Source organism: Augochlora pura, chromosome 7 (genome assembly GCF_028453695.1).
Source record: "Augochlora pura isolate Apur16 chromosome 7, APUR_v2.2.1, whole genome shotgun sequence".
Lineage (NCBI taxonomy): Eukaryota > Metazoa > Arthropoda > Insecta > Hymenoptera > Halictidae > Augochlora > Augochlora pura.
Window position 1 is genome coordinate 16,237,040 of NC_135778.1, and position 16,114 is coordinate 16,253,153.

General features: G+C 38.5%; 2 protein-coding genes across 3 annotated transcripts; both read right to left on the bottom strand.

The window, feature by feature from the left end:
- Window positions 1-1,601: 1,601 nt before the first annotated feature.
- LOC144472526 (major royal jelly protein 9-like) lies at window positions 1,602-5,306 on the bottom strand. Of its 2 annotated transcripts, none has more exons than XM_078185709.1 (7): window positions 5,181-5,306; window positions 4,665-4,894; window positions 4,116-4,288; window positions 3,469-3,669; window positions 2,618-2,892; window positions 2,010-2,142; window positions 1,602-1,907 (listed from the first exon to the last, which is right to left on the bottom strand). In XM_078185709.1, exons 2-7 carry the CDS (start codon window positions 4,888-4,890, stop codon window positions 1,686-1,688), a joined length of 1,230 nt encoding a protein of 409 aa, XP_078041835.1. In that variant the 5' UTR covers window positions 4,891-4,894; window positions 5,181-5,306; the 3' UTR covers window positions 1,602-1,685. The 2 variants fall into 2 exon arrangements, with proteins under 2 accessions (XP_078041835.1, XP_078041834.1); XM_078185708.1 differs by having other exon boundaries at window positions 4,665-4,902.
- Window positions 5,307-6,972: 1,666 nt separating this feature from the next.
- On the bottom strand, window positions 6,973-15,199 carry Y-e3 (yellow-e3). Its single transcript, XM_078185707.1, has 6 exons — window positions 14,302-15,199; window positions 12,730-12,940; window positions 12,026-12,204; window positions 9,568-10,031; window positions 8,834-9,077; window positions 6,973-8,232 (listed from the first exon to the last, which is right to left on the bottom strand). The coding sequence occupies exons 2-6, from the start codon at window positions 12,938-12,940 to the stop codon at window positions 8,044-8,046; spliced, it is 1,287 nt and encodes a 428-aa protein (XP_078041833.1). The 5' UTR covers window positions 14,302-15,199; the 3' UTR covers window positions 6,973-8,043.
- Window positions 15,200-16,114: the final 915 nt, after the last annotated feature.

Sequence of the window (16,114 nt, forward strand, 5' to 3'; positions counted from 1 at the left end):
GATTCTTTTTGTTTTACCTATGATAATTTATAAATAACGTATATTGTTCTTGGGCACTTTTTTATCTGGGTCTATACTGAACGCGGACACTGTTAACACTGTCACAGTTTAATATTTGTTGAAATTTTACACATTTTAATACACTATCATTCCTTCCGCAGATATATTAACAATAAATATTTAAAATAAATATATACCGTAAATTTATATCGATTCTAATCACCAAATATCCAAGAGTGAGAAAAAGATTGCTATTTCAATCATATTCGAAATCTTTCTCGCGAGTCCGACGCGATATTACAGCGTAAGGGGTTGAATTATCGCGCACAGGATTATCGATAAAGCGATCTATTGCACCCTCCAACGCGCGCTTGTAAAATGTTTGAATTAATTCGCGAGAAAGCACTTCGAGGATTTGAAAATAAACACTGAGCAGCTGGCTGGCCGAATTTGCCTCTTATATAGCCTGGCATTGGGGGTCCCGAAGGAGCTAATTCGCGCAGTATCTCCAGGCGATCTAATCATAATGGTGCCCCGGGTATCGAGTTCGTTGCTTTGCATAAAAGCCGTACGCAGGGTCCATTGCGAAATTTCTGATCCAATTTCTCGGTCACCGAGGACACTTATGGTCAGCCAGATAACGATTGCGCAATGTCAACAAGCCGGAGGAGCAGTTTCTTTTTTGTCGGGGCGAAGGCGCGGATTGCGTAACCGTAACTGTACGAGCGCGAACCTCGGCCGACTACAAGGAGAGGATGATTGATAGTTGCCAATCGGGTAGAGCGAGGCTGGCTCTAAAAGAGCAATTTCGCCGGCGTCGGTTTCGCTAATGAGCACACGCTGTCGATTTTCAATTTTAGCCTTCTTCGCGCGATAGACGGCGTGGAACGTGAAACGCAATTAACGGGTTCGTTATGCAATTAAAATTATAGTTCGTTAGGAACGGAGAGGCGTGTCACGTAAAACGATGTTTCGAGAACGCGTTCGAACAACTTCAACGGGAACGCAGAGGTTATAGCTAATTTCCTGGAAGCAAAATTTCAAGGGAAGATGAGAAATAGAATTTAAACTAATTATCATTTTTAATCGGGTTAATTCCGAATTAAACGACTCTAAAACAAATGGAATTGTTCAATGCGAAACTCGGTCTACGTTTGATAGATTTTCATCACATTGTTCGATTTCTTATGTTTAATTAAAGGTGCAACTTTCAACAGTGTTGTTATTAAACTGCGATCGTTTATGCAAAATAAAAGTCTTTCATCGTGATTGCAAGAATCAGAGAATGAATAAACATTGATTTTAATTCCTAACACCTTTAGCACTAGAATTACCGGGTCTTAAATATAATTAACATATATCATATTATATTAGCGACGAGAGTAGACCTTCATTAATGAAAATTTGTCACGAAAACATTTTTAAAATGTCAGAAGGAGTAATAGTGTTAAAGAGTTGTAAAAATAATCCGGCACTTTTCTTCTTATCTGCATTTATCGCTTTGCATTCGATCTACTAACGTTTGTCATAATTTATAAAATCCTGAGACCAATTGCAGGTTTATTGAAAATATAGATCTAGGAAAAGTAATAAAAAAAAAATAACGTGCACAAGAAATGTATATTTTCAGTATTTGAATACAATAAAAGAATATTTTCGTGGTCCTCTAGAAATCGAGCATAACCTTAAAACAGAGATGCGCAGCGCGTGTCAGCGATCAAGTCGAACACGCATTTGTCCAAAATTCGGAAATTGACTTCCTCCGTGTTCAAGGTGTTGGTGGCTACTTTTTGGTATCTGTTCGTGAGAGCCCATAAACGTTCCACGCATGGGAATGAAAACGCATCCCGTCTGACTTTCAAGCCGCTAGTGAACTGCAGAGTCTCGGAGTTTTCAGCGATTATGATCTGCGATTAAAAAGTTATAATATTCAAGTTAGATGACGCGCGATCATTGTCGCTATTACAATTGAAATTTATACGTGAAACAACGTTGTTCGCAAAACCAACCATATTTTCCTTCTTGAGAGGCTGCCCCTCGTGCCAGCATGCAATCGAAGTGCTGTTCACGAGTCCGAAGAACAGGGTGCCCCAATTCGAAAACGCTTTGGCGCTCGACTGAGTGGGCAGAATGTCATTGTAGCTGCAATTAGAAAATTGAAAGAATTAATAAAGCATCGGGCTCGACAATACACGACCTTTACTTTGATATAAAATATTTTTAACAAATGAGACATCTATTCCTCCTTTACATATTTTGGAATCGTTATTATTCGTTAAATTCTCATAAATTTTTCCTCAAAACTTATTATATTACGCCAACTCTTCAGTGATCACTAAAGGGTTAATTAATAATTCCAAAAGAAATCAATTTTCATAGCAATGAAATTCTCTTTACAAACATACCCCATCCCTAGCATGATCTTCCGTAGCTTATTAAAGCATTCAATCGTATTTTCAAGTCATTGTTGCAATATTCAATGAAATAACAAAATAACAAACAACCTAAACGTAGTCAATGACAGAATTCAATAGTACAAACTACTCGATATAACTAATATATCGACACCTATTCGCTGCTCAAGCATTAAATATTGAAATGGAATATTATAAATTACACTTTGAAATTCACGTCGCGCTGCGCGCTTTGGACCGCTGAATAGTCGGCGGTGATGAGGTTATAAGAGGACATGGGGCTGGCGTAAAGCTTTTGGCTCCAAGGAGACACGTCCATCCCTACGATGCCATCTTGGAGGTCGAAAGATTGCCCTTCGATCGTGTATTTTACTGCGGATGGTTCGACGTTCATCGCGCTCGATGTCAAACGTTTGAACGCCTGAGTATCCATATTGTAATCGATCAATGCCTTGCCTGCCACGTCGGCTATGTAAATCTGTGGTAAAACGAGGAACAATCTCATCAGTTCAATCGAACAGGTTTGCTAACCCTTCGCTGTACCTTAACTCCCTAACCGCGAGCAACGTTGAATTCGTGTTCTACATATTTCGTAAAATTTAACAGAAAGAAATTAGATTTGAAAAACTAGAAGTTTATTAACGCTTAACTCGGTAAATGTTGCATATTTCTAGGTTGATAAGTGCAAATAAAGTTACGTTGAAACATCGCAAACTTGATGATTTAATAAAGGATGAAACGAATTGTTAAAGTAAACGCGGTTGTGAGAGAAATCGTAGGGGATGAAGGGTGTGAAGGGGTGACTCCTGTCGCCGACGTTTAAGCATTCGGGTAAACGTTAATTGGCGATGAATAGAATTTATTCCTTACTTCGAAAATATTATTGCAATCGGAAATATTTTAATCGTGGTGATTGCGAAAATAATGATACGACAGGGGGTTGATCTGTGATCTTTAGTGGACTCGATTAGCAATATATTCGAGAGAAAAAAACAGTCTATATTTGTTCCTTAACGCTAAAAATTCTGTAGAAAAGTTAAGCTGCTCGACTTACGCGTCTGCCCAAAGGTGGCACAACGATTGGCGTGACCAGCAACGTCTCCCCGGTTGTGCTGTTAACCGCGATGTCATGCGGTATCGTCACGTTTTTCAGCAATCTGTCAGTAAACAGGTCGAAAGAGTAAAGTCTAGGTGGGCACACCAGGTCGTCGTCCACTTTTCCGTTATCCAGCACATATAAGATGTTGTGGAAGATCTGTACAGAACAAAAAATTCTTTGGATTTGAATCGTTGAATAAATAAGGTAAATCTCCCATTTATCGTGTCCCCATATCAAATACATCTATCTTTTATCTACTAAGTTAGTTTATCTACTAACAAGAGATTTATAGAATGCTGTTATATTTATCATACGTTGATTTATAAAAATTTATCATTAACAAAAACTTTCACACAATAAATAAAATTGGCTCAAAGACACGATGTGTCTTAATCTCATGATTGTCTTAAAGTCATCCGTCCTAATTGCGAACACCTCTCGCTTTGTGTTTTACGAATATCTCCAATAAATAATATCGCGTGCATTGTACGTTTTACAACAATTAATTTGACGTCGTGCGAGATTCTCAGACGCGAGAGAGTTAAATTGTTAACCGAATGTTACGATTAGCTTCGTCGAGCCGATTTTGAAATTCGACTCACGTCGACTCTGTAGACGCTGGTGATGCCACTGCAGTCTATTTTCGCCAGCGACCAATTCGGATAAGGCTTCAAAAGATAGCCACCATCGCCCTTCTTGTCGGAAATGGTGTTCAACGTCGAGGGCACGCCCTTACCCCTTGGCACGGTTACGAATATTTTTTCCTTAAGGAACACTAGAGAACGCGTTGCAGAAAAGAATCGCAATCAATATTTATGAAAAATTGTCGCATCTTAAAACTACGACTTATTTCAAAACTTTTTCAAAATTTGAGTAAACGGTCCATAAGCATTCTTGCTTTATCTTTCTTGTCGCTCGAACCAATTGCAACTATCGACAAAATATTGTTCACTTATTATCTAGTAAACTAGACTTGCCACTGTCTGACAATAAATTCGTGTCGTCTGGTCGAATTTGAAGAAAGTTTCTCTTTTAAAAAATATACGTAGACTACTGCTTTTATTAACTGATCTTAGGTCGTCGTAAAATGATCATTTTCGTAGAATATTACAGCAAATTGTCATTTTGATACGAGAATGAAAATATCTTACAACTAGGACGCCAAACGTCGACATCGATAGGGGCGTTGTTCTCCTTTATATAGCCAGTGGTATTCAGAATGTATTGCTTTTGTTCTTCGCTTTTGTAGTCGTAATCGAGGAACTTCCATTCGTAAGCTATGTGTAAATCATGATTTCGAACCTCCAATGATGCAGCCAGTTGGCTCTCGAGGCAAACTGCGCCGAAGCAAACGGCTAACAGCCACGCAATTGACATGTTCCTGAAAAGCTGAATTCAATAATAATAATAATAATAATAATAATAATAATAATTCCTATAATAATCTACAGTACTAAGCAATTTAGAAGAAATAGAAAATGTGTATTTATAATTTGTAAATAAATGTAATTTATTAACGTAAGAATGAAATATTGAATCGGACTTGTCAAAGTACAGCAAAAGTTTGACAGTCAAAAAACAGCGTTTTTGCAAGAGAAAGTAGGAATGAATTTTTGTTCTCTTTCTTCCACGTGAAACACGCGTTGTACAGAAGAAGTGTTACTTACGTGTTCAGGATTCTTTTCGCAACACTAATGAATGAATTTGGCTGAGTACCGAACAGTGAGGCAGAAGAACGGCGACAGGTGGATGTATAAATATCGGCGCAATAACTATAGAATGCCGGCCTTCCACTTTGCGAACTGATAAGGCAGAGCGATAGCAACATATGTATGTAGTACTAGGAAAGAAAGAATAATACATGTATTTACATGTTAAATATTTTTTCCTCTCTCGAGGGCAGCGTATAATGAATGCCATTCAAAAAATTGATAACAATGTTTTGATAGGCGAATGAATTATTATCGGACTGGCATAAACGGTGTATGGTTTGAAAATTTACGACTGTTTTTTATTAAACACGTTCTGCACAGTTTTATCAATTTTTAACGTGCAGATAGCAGCAATGGGGGTTGATGATATTTCTGTTATTAACGATGGGTGTCCCACAATCAACTCAACTATAATTGATTTCTGAATATTAATCCTTTGCGCTCGCAACCATTTTAACTTTAAATGTAACATAATTTTTCAGTTTCGTTTTCCCATCTTTTTTAATTTTTAATTTTGCTGTTTCATGTTTAACAATCTTTTAAATCTAAACTCTAATAATATATTTTTATTATATCGGTGATATAATAATTTAATAAGGGTTAAATGACACGAAGATAAGGAAAAGTTATTCGATCAAGAATATTTACAAATGTCCATATGATTATTGTTACCGAATTGAGGTGATCGAAAGAAAAATGTCATAGTTCATAACATTTGATTAATCCTCGCTTTATCGTGATCTCTTTAATTTCGCAAAAGTGATATTCAGCAAACATGTAATTTGCAAATGTTTTCTGTAATTAATGTAATTATTTAATATTGTCCAAGTCGTTATCAAAGTCCTTCCTTTCATTTACAGAACATAAATATTCTAAGAAATTAAATTGCTATAATTTACCCAATAAAATCAACACCGAATCTTCTGTATTTTACAACTGTAAAATTCTTCAATTTAATTCTGATTTTCTCCATCTACTATGTTATTTAAAAACATAATCAACAGACGGAAAATTTCGGTGAACTATAATTATTCGTAGAACGACATGTCTGTCACATTTTGTTACGTTTTTAGTAATTACCCTATCTAAATTACTCATATCTTGCGTATTTAAATAATTATCGCGAGAAATAAATACAAAAGAGTGCTAATTAATGCTTCATCAAATTTGCTTTTAAATATATCTCAATTGTCGATTCACCGCGCTATAAATTTCTGGTCATCCCTCAGAAAATTGTTCCATTAGCGTTACCAAAAGATAAGTCGAAATCGCGAACTTCCTGCAACCATTAGTTTTCTTGAAAATTACTTTGGAATTCTTTTATAAAGTCAAACAACTTCGACAAATACCGCACATGTCGTATCGTATCGTAACTTTAATACTTTTCATAGGATAACCTCGAGTTCCTAGAACTATTTATGATTGTCTGTGCGCTCTTCGAATATCGAACGCGGTTTACAGAAAGCATTTAAATGTACATCACTGTCCGGACAGTCATCGACGAAAATTGTCGATGTAACTTCGTCGTTCTGTTATCGATGCTAACGCGACAAAAGCGACAGTACGTGTACTTGGAAGAATTGATGATATGAAATACAACGGGAAGAATTAAAATGTTGCAACACGAATTGTAAAAAGAAGTCTTGCACCTGTGGAAGAATAATTAACCGCGACGTTTAAAATTGAAATTGTATGTTTTATTCGAGCGTGTTCGGAGTAGATTACGGGAGGAATGCAGGACAGAAACTGAGAACAATAGTTTTGTTATTTCCCCGTGGTTCGTACATTATTTATACATATAAATGCGTATTTATGAGATACAAATTGCACGCGACCTTTCGATGAATCGGGAACCATCGCAGCAGGCCTGAAATCATCGGCGGATCGACGACGAAAGAGACAAAAGTCAGTCATTCCGTTCTCCAGACTCTCGCGCAGCTTACTATCGGCTCGCTTGCGCAATTGCACACGCGACAATATAAATATAATATAAATACCGCTTATATACAATACGATACAGTATATATACGAGACGATATAAATACCGATTAACTAAATAAATTGATCTTCGCTGTTCCATGAACGTCCGTCACATTTGTAGCACCGCGATCAGCGACACAGAAATCTCACATTACACTGTTTCGCTCTACCTGGTCAGAATTTCGCAGAATTCTGTCATTATACAGAGTGAGAAATATTTAAATGCAGATACAACATGTTTGTAATATAGTGAAGACAATGGTATATACAGGGTGTCCCAAAAATCAATCACGTTCGGTTCCTTGGGTGATTTGAAGTAACTTTTTCCTTTAGAAAAATGTTCTCTGAAGCGTCCTTAATAAATTATTAACGAACAACAGTGACGAATGAGAGACGAGACCAAGAAGCGGACGAAGCCTAGCAGCACGCACTGGTTCGACCGCCACGCGCCAGTCGCGCGCACTTCTCATTGGTCACCGTATTTCATTAATAACTCATTAACAATGCTTCGGAGAACATTTTTGTAAAGGAAAAAGTTGCTTCAAATCACCCAAGGAATCGAACGCAATTTTTGGTACACTTTATATATTAAAATTCGTTGATACAATAATAAACGCTCCGTCGCACGGTTCGATCAATCGTGATCGACGAAAATCGTGTAACCATGATCCATGGATCGAAAATAGGGATAATGGCGGCTGTAGAAATACTTTCGCGGATAGGACGACGTGTAATATTCGCTGGCGAAGAACGGCCTGCTCGTAAGGACCGAGTACCGCCAAAACGGCGAGGATCCCTCGCGATAATAGCTGGAGAACTGTCCGCGGTGCCACCATTTTCATGTCAAGGCCAGAAGTTTGTCCGAAGTGTCGGCGGAGCCGCATTTCGTGCCGCGGACCAGCTCGTTCACGAAGCCAGCTTGGATTCGGAAGTTGGTCTCCGTGTGATTCAAGGAGCCGCTCATGTACCTTTGGAACGACGCGGTCAACACCCACAGCTCCTGCTTGCCCTTGTACGTGGTGATTACCTGCAATCGAGACTCGATCGTCAGTTCAATTCTCTTTCAAAATGTTAGCCTAAAATTCTTTTTATTAACGCCTTGCACTACGATTCGTTTCACGCTGCGTTGATCAGTATTTATTTATCCTTAATATTTTTCATAAAAGGACGGGACAATTTTTGTTCCTTTTATTCTCTTCATGTACTTTTGTTTCTAAGCTTTGATAACAGAAGAATTTATTTTTATTTCGATGCAGAAGAAATTGATAATATTATTTTAATATTAGTAGATCTTGCATGGAATCTATATCGCGAGCCTGACTCGTTATAATAATGCGAGGGGTTAAAAAGAAAAGTATAAAGACAATATTAGAATATATTCTAAATTTGCTGCGGATTTTTATCTAAAATAAAAATAATCTTCTAAAAATGATTGACAACTTTCAATGAGCTAAAAATAGCGCATAGATGTCCTTAAGTTCTTCTAAACAATATATCTTTCAAACTAGGAAATACAGTCCTAATGTCGTCACCGGTTCGTCTTCAAACAATTAAAATTTCGATGAGTTTTTCCTCGGTGCGTCATTAAATTTTAGTTGCTAAGGAAATTATAATTTCGGAGACGTCACCTTCATCCCAGAAGGGAACTGCAAAGTGTCCTCATTGGTAACGAGGATATCGTTGCTATGATGTCCGTATTCGGGATACTTCTTGCTGTCCCAGCATCCGATAGCTAAATCGGACATCAACCCGTAGAAAAGGACTCCGTTGCGGTCCATAGCCTGAGCTGCCGACTGCGACGACCTCTCGTTCGCGAAAGGAACGAAGGACCTAGGCGCAGCTTCGGCGTGGTCGTGAAATAGAGAGTAATTCCTGAACAGAGTCAAGAAAATTGTCAGAAATCAAACTATTAGATCGAGTTATAAATAACTTCGGTTTCTTTGTCAGACATTTTTCTGTCAATAACTCATTAACCCCTTGACATACAATGACGTTTAGGAGACGTCAAGAAAGAACTTGGTAGTGTGAAAAATGTCCAGTTACTCTATACTTTAGCTAAAATGCTTTACAGAACTACTAGTTTATTATTTTATAACGTTAGTTAACGAAGTACACTCAACCTCAATAAATGCTAAATAGCAATGCAAATTTCCAAATAAAACATCCTGATTCTAACTTCAGCCGAATTAAATGGTATCTTCCGGGCGCGTCGGGTTCCTTTTTATTCGTATGCCAAAGGGTTAACAAAGCCTCGGAGAAAAATTTTATAAAGAAAGAAACTGCTTCAAATTACACGAGGAACCCATTTTCGCTGGCTTTTAGCACACCCCCAACTGTTTCAAAGATAACTTTATTAACTAACCTGATCACAGAGGTAGGCACCTTGGATTCAACCCTGCTGGCCAGCGAATGGAAGTACAGAGTCCTATCCCCATCGTTGACAGGGCTCAAAGCGAGTCCTATGATGCCGTCCATCAGATCGAACGTGTCCCCTTTGATGTTAAATGTGCCGTAGGGTGGATAAGGGTAGAAAAGATTGTTGTTGATCTTCCAGGACCTGGCGTGCTCGTGATCGTAGACGATTAACGCGAAACCTGTCACGTCGGCGATATAAGCGAAGGTGCTGTCGCCTTTGTACGGTTCGTTCCTGACGTCGACGGTCACCGTGACGAACAGGGAGTCCTCTTTGTACTGATCCTTCGGGAACTTGTACCTGGTGATGAGCTTGTCCGTGTGCAGATCGAACACGTGCAACTTCGGCGGACAGACCCAATTGTCGCCCAGTTTACCCGTGTCGATCACCCATAACCGGGCCAGTTCATCAATCTGCGGAGAAAGGCGTTCAACGTTAGGCAACCTCGACGTTTTCTTACTCGACCCAATGTAATATGTTGCAAAGAACGGACAATTTTTATTGAAAACCGCCGGAATGCGAGGAAGAACGTGGACAAAAATTTTGGCCATTCCGATATGACAAGAACTTTGTTAATTAAACTTTCTATGCTCCTTGGCGACGCTTACAATTTTTATCTGTCTAAATAAATTTGCGATTCTACGGTTTTCAGTGGGAAAATAATAAATTCACAAATTTGAATAGGGTCCAGAATTTAATACAATTTAATTAAATTGATTTTATAAATATCAAGTCATCTTTCAGATAAATGTTCTATTGACGTTTTTCGATTAAGATTCAAAATTTATTTAAATCGATTTAATTGTATTTGAAGCTTTGCTTGCAATTGTTTTCGTCTCATTCGTTTTCAAGGAAGTAGAATTAATATAAAATATACGAATAATCTTCAAAATTAAGTTAAATCGATTTCATTTAATTGAAAGTGTCGCATGGTTTGTTCCAGTTTTCTAATCGTATTTCATCGTCTATTCCAATTTCGTTAATTCCAAGAGAGATAACGAACGGTGACAGGTTCCGCGTAAATTAGGACAAAGCACGGCCTTCGCTTTCTAATCACTAAGAAACCCTTTCCGCTTAAAGTAGGTCCAGTTAAGTGGCACCACGGTTTTCCTTGTACATATTTCGTCAATTTTCCGCTTAATCTTGCTCCGTCACGATAACCGCTCGCTATCAACGGAACCTGTTTAAGAGTTACGTTCCGTTATTCCGAATATGCGTCTGGAATTCGCATTATGCGTTTCACGCGAGTACGACACGCGCGCAGTATCACCATAAGTATAGCAACTCCCTTTCACGCAGTAAGTATTATGGTATTATTGAAGTATTGACAAAATGTAAAGTATTATTAAAGTATTGACAAAATGTAAAGTATAATCAAAGTATTGACAAAATATAAAGCATGATCAAAGTGTTGACACAGCAAAGGACTTGCGAATGTGACCTGCAGGTGCTTTTGCGTCACCTTGTTCCGCAAGATCGTAACATATCCGGTCCATTTTCGAACGAAACCGGTTCGTCGAGGACCGGTTGGTCGACTGGGCTCCGTATTTAAGTAATATCGCGGGCAAAGAAAGTTACGCCGATGATTCAGTAATGTACCGATATGTTTTCATTCAACAAACGGGGTTTTCCCAGTGTCAGCTCGCCGACAGTTCATTGCCAGCTGGGATTTGCCCATTTCGGATTCAACGCGCACATGTAGGTCGAGAATAGACGCTTTCTGTACACGTTTCTGATATCTTTCGAGTGTCTTTCGCGGTTTATTCTACATCTAATTATCGTTCGAAGAAATAAAAGAAATGAATCGATGCGAGCGGTGCGTTATCGCGAGCAACAACAACGCCAGAATAAAGCGAAAGGTTTTTGTTATTGATACGGTTGAAACATAAAAATTCAAAGTCCGGCGTGCTGGATGCTATACTATTAGACTGGCAAACACGACGGAGTAATGGTTCTTGCAAATAGGAACGCTGGAAGAGATCTAACCATTCTCGAGGTTCACGGAGGGAAATCGCGGAGAGAAAACCGAAGTTACTCGGAATTACTGCGAGTTCTTAGGAATTGTGTCTACTGCATCCTGTTTCTAGACAATCGTACAAATAATTCTTCTGTGATTGTCGGAGGTGTCGATGAGTTTCTTACAATTGTTGGAGATCCGGGGATTTTCTATAAACGACTAAGGTTATCTGGAATATTTCTACGATTTTCTAAAATTTCCAAAATTTAAGAGGTTCTAGAATTTTCTAAGATTTTTCTAACATTTCCAAAATTGTTTAAGAGTTTCTAGAGTTTTCTACGATCTTTTAGAATTTTTTCAGATTTTCTAGAATTTTCTAACATTGTTTAGAATCTTCTAAAAGTTTCTAGAATTTTCTAAGATTTTCGACAAGTTATAACTGAGACTTACGTGCACCCTGTAGACGCTAGTGATGGAGTCGCAGCTACCCAGAGCGTTGTACCTCCAATTAGGATAAGGTGCTATAATAGGATTCCCGTCCGACGACACCTCGTCGGTGACGTAACCCAAGGTCGCTGGTACACCGTCCTGAAACCTCGGTATGGTGATAAACACCTTTGACTTTTGACCTAGAAAAACGAGCCAAACGACATCGCATTAATAATAAATTCTTCTAATAATAATCTCTTTCACAAAAGAGTAACCACCGATCTGGTATGTTGATATTCAATATAGTAATAATATTTATTATCTTATAAATGCTATATACACTTCTATTATATTTACTTATTGTTTCTTCAGATTTAAATCCTTTACAAAAATTCACTAAAAATTCTACCCCATTTTATAATACTCATTTCAGAATTGAAAATCAGCGACTGAAAGTTCTTTAAATAATTGTTCAGAAACCATAATAATCTTATTCGTAATTCAACAAATGATACGCATCGATTGCTTCGAATTCCATAACCATGGATCACTGACCGTTCCCATGGCAGTCCTTGACTGTCATCGAATCGGTTACCAACTTTTCACGCCCGATCAAAATCCTGTTACTAGATTTTCAAGTAAATAAAACGTCGATCGCTTCACAACCGTGGATTACGTAATCGCTCTTCGTTCGAAGATCGATCGTCAATTTCCCAGATTCGTACCTGCGCTGAAGACGTCGACGTCGATGGGAACCGGCGCGCCGGGTATATAATTTCCGCTTTGAATTGCGGCGAATCTGGCGGATTCGCTCGGAAACTCGAACTCCAACGATTTCCACGAATAGATGCCCTTCAGCTGTTCGATGGTCGGCGTGCCGGAAGCTGCAGCGGCCACCAGGACCGTCCACCAAAGACACCTCATCTTCATCATCATCTGACAGCACAAACAACGCGATTATCGCGCCTCGTTCATAATTGCTTCGCGAGGCGATCGATCGCTCGATGACGTTAACGCCAGATTTCTCTGCAATTTCGCTCGAACGCCGGAAACGTTACAAGGTGTTTCCACGTTTTACAGCCGGCGCTTCGACAGAGAGATTCCTATGGAGGAGCGAGTCTCGCCTTGAATTTTAATGCCGAAGCGATGGCCGCTGTAACTCTTCGCAACTCTACGCCTCGATGAAACCTACTAGGGTCTCGTACGGGATATTCATGAGCTTAGAAAGATGGAGAGTTCGTTCGAAGGTTGGAGAATTCGTTCGAAGGAACGCCGGCTGTTGCGTGCAAATATGTCGAGAAACTTGTCGTGCTAAGAATTAATAAACGCGTTTGCGCCTCTTGTTTGCGCGTAATTATATAATCTCGCGAATTAGCAGATTTTTATCGCAAATCGATATAATAAGCGCGCTAGCGTGTTTCAGTGTAAATGTTCGCCGAGAGGGTAGGAGAGGATCGGGTGGTAAACAGTATTACGAGAAACGAGGATGTCACAACGTCAATAGCGTCCGCGACATTGACATTTGAAAACATTCCATTATCACGCGTGTTCTTTGTACAAAGTGCAGCACGTGGACACGATCTTCTGACCAGTTCTCATCGGTCAAATTTGTTCTATCGTCAAGGAAGACTTTATTTTATTTTCTCAAAAGATTAACACTAATTGTACAGGAAGTTAAAAGAGATTCATGCGTTGCCTTATGCTAAATTACAGCATTGAGTTTGATTAGCCTTTTTCCAATTTTTATATCAACCGATCGACGAACATTTATTGTATAATACGTAAGATTAGTATCAAACGATATTTATTTCACCTTTTATTCTATTTATTTTATTTTTATTATACGCAATTTATTTTTATTTTATTTATTTTATTCGCGAAAGGCATCCAATATTTAAACATTCGCCTAAAGAAAATGCTGCATCTTTGTCAAGGGCTGTTTTCACCCCTTAAATTGCGTGTTAACCCTTAGAGTACGAAGTGAGGTAACTTGGGCACCACAAACGAAAAACTTACCTTATAATCATAAATAAATTGATAATAGAATGCCACTAATAAATTTTTATGAAGGATGTAAAATAAAACTCGTCTACCTAAAGGGAAAAGGGAGAAAAAAAATTTATTTACGAAGTTATTGAAGAAAAACTAATCTTGGAGGACCTAAAGTCTCCCACTCCGTACTCTAAGAGTTAAACAAACGAACAAATTGAACAAATTGTGTGTTCGTTAAATTTTGGATATTACAGTGCACAAATTAGTTTAAAAATGGAATTGTACTTATTCGAAAAGTTGCTCACCTCTTACAGGAAATTTCGCTGGCCTACCGGGTCACTTCCGGTCCCAGACCGTGCAAGATTTCCGATCCGGATGAGGCAACCGTACTTCCGGCGCTGCGAGCGAGAACGTTGACAGCAGGCAGCAGTTCGAGATCGTTGAGGACGACGTCCTTCCCGGTTCTTTCGCTCGACCGCGATCTTTTCGGCTTTTTCCTTTCGGACGAAACTTTCACCGTCACGGATATCCCGATGAGAACGGCGCCGGGAACCGCGTATCGATCCCGTTTTTAGCAACTTTTCGTAATCCCTCGCTTTCCTTGCGAGACTGTGCAAAATAAGATACACGACGCCGCGTCAAACGAAACGATGAAACCGCATCGAAAGTCGCCGTTTACGTTTGATTCGCAACGGGTCTCTTATCCGAATGTCAACGAACGATACCGTCTGCATAAAAACCGGGTTCAACGGTCTCCGTTCAATTTTATCTTCGCGGAACCAGGTAAGCAAAATCGTGGGAGGAAGAGACGTCTGACAGATAATCCACAGCTGATAAACTGGTTTTTAATGCAAGTTTCCTCGGCTTCTTAGGTAATTAAGTATTTTGCAACGAAGCGAGCGTTATCACAGAAAACTTGATTGCAATTACACAACGCTCGTCCGTTGAAAATTAACAAAATTAACGAACTCGGCTGTGAATTAACGAAGTGTAGATCTTGATCGACGGCTTCTGCCGCGTCGTAACTCTTCGCGGAATAATCACTAGGTGCGTAAACAAAGGTTAACTTGATCACAATGCGACTGTCAGCGTGGTTTTGTGCAACTGCGGAGAGTATTGTAGCAATCGATGATGCGAGACATCGCCGATCCAACGATTGCCGTGGAAGAGGAGAATCTCCGTGGATCACTGCGCACCCCGCCGCGTCCGAGGATCGACTGAGACGCGCCGATAGCAGCGGAGCAAACGAATCTCCTTCGCCAATCAGGCATATCCTCTTCCCCCTGGCCGAACTTGTTCGTGGGATAGGTTAAAACCAGCACCGCCGAATGTCATGGTCTTTGGCCACGATCGCGGAGCAGGTTTCCGTGTTTGCGAAAGAGTCTCGTGCGATGAAAGCGGGCCCGCGTGGACACGGTCCATTTTATAACGCGGGAAAGGATGCTGAACCGTGGAAGTTGAAACTGTGATACAAGATTCTGGTATGACTCAAAGTCCTGTCATACATTGTTCGAACTACGCATTGACAGTTTCATTATTTGCATTTTATTATATTTTATTTTATCATATTATGTTTTAGTATATTTTATTTTAGTATATTTTATTTCAGTATATTTTATTTCAGTATACTTCATTTCAGTATATTTTATTTTAGTATATTTTATTTCAATATATTTTATTTCAATATATTTTATTTCAGTATATTTTATTTCAGTATATTTTATTTCAGTATATTTTATTTCAGTATATTTTATTTCAATATATTTTATTTCAGTATATTTTATTTCAATATATTTTATTTCAATATATTTTATTTCAGTATATTTTATTTCAGTATATTTTATTTCAGTATAGTTTATTTCAGTATATTTTATGCTATTATATTTTATTTCATATATCTTTTTTTTAATATATTCTATTTTAAAATATTTTATCACTTGGAATAATCGAAATTTCACTCCAAAAGTCCATAAATAGACTTAGGTCACCGCCAAACAAACCGGCACACTAAACACATAAATTCCAAAATAAAGTGTACCAAATAAATATCAACTCCCAAGTTGTTTTATTTATCGTCATCGTCCATAAAGAAATTAGCCGACTAAATCCATTTCAATT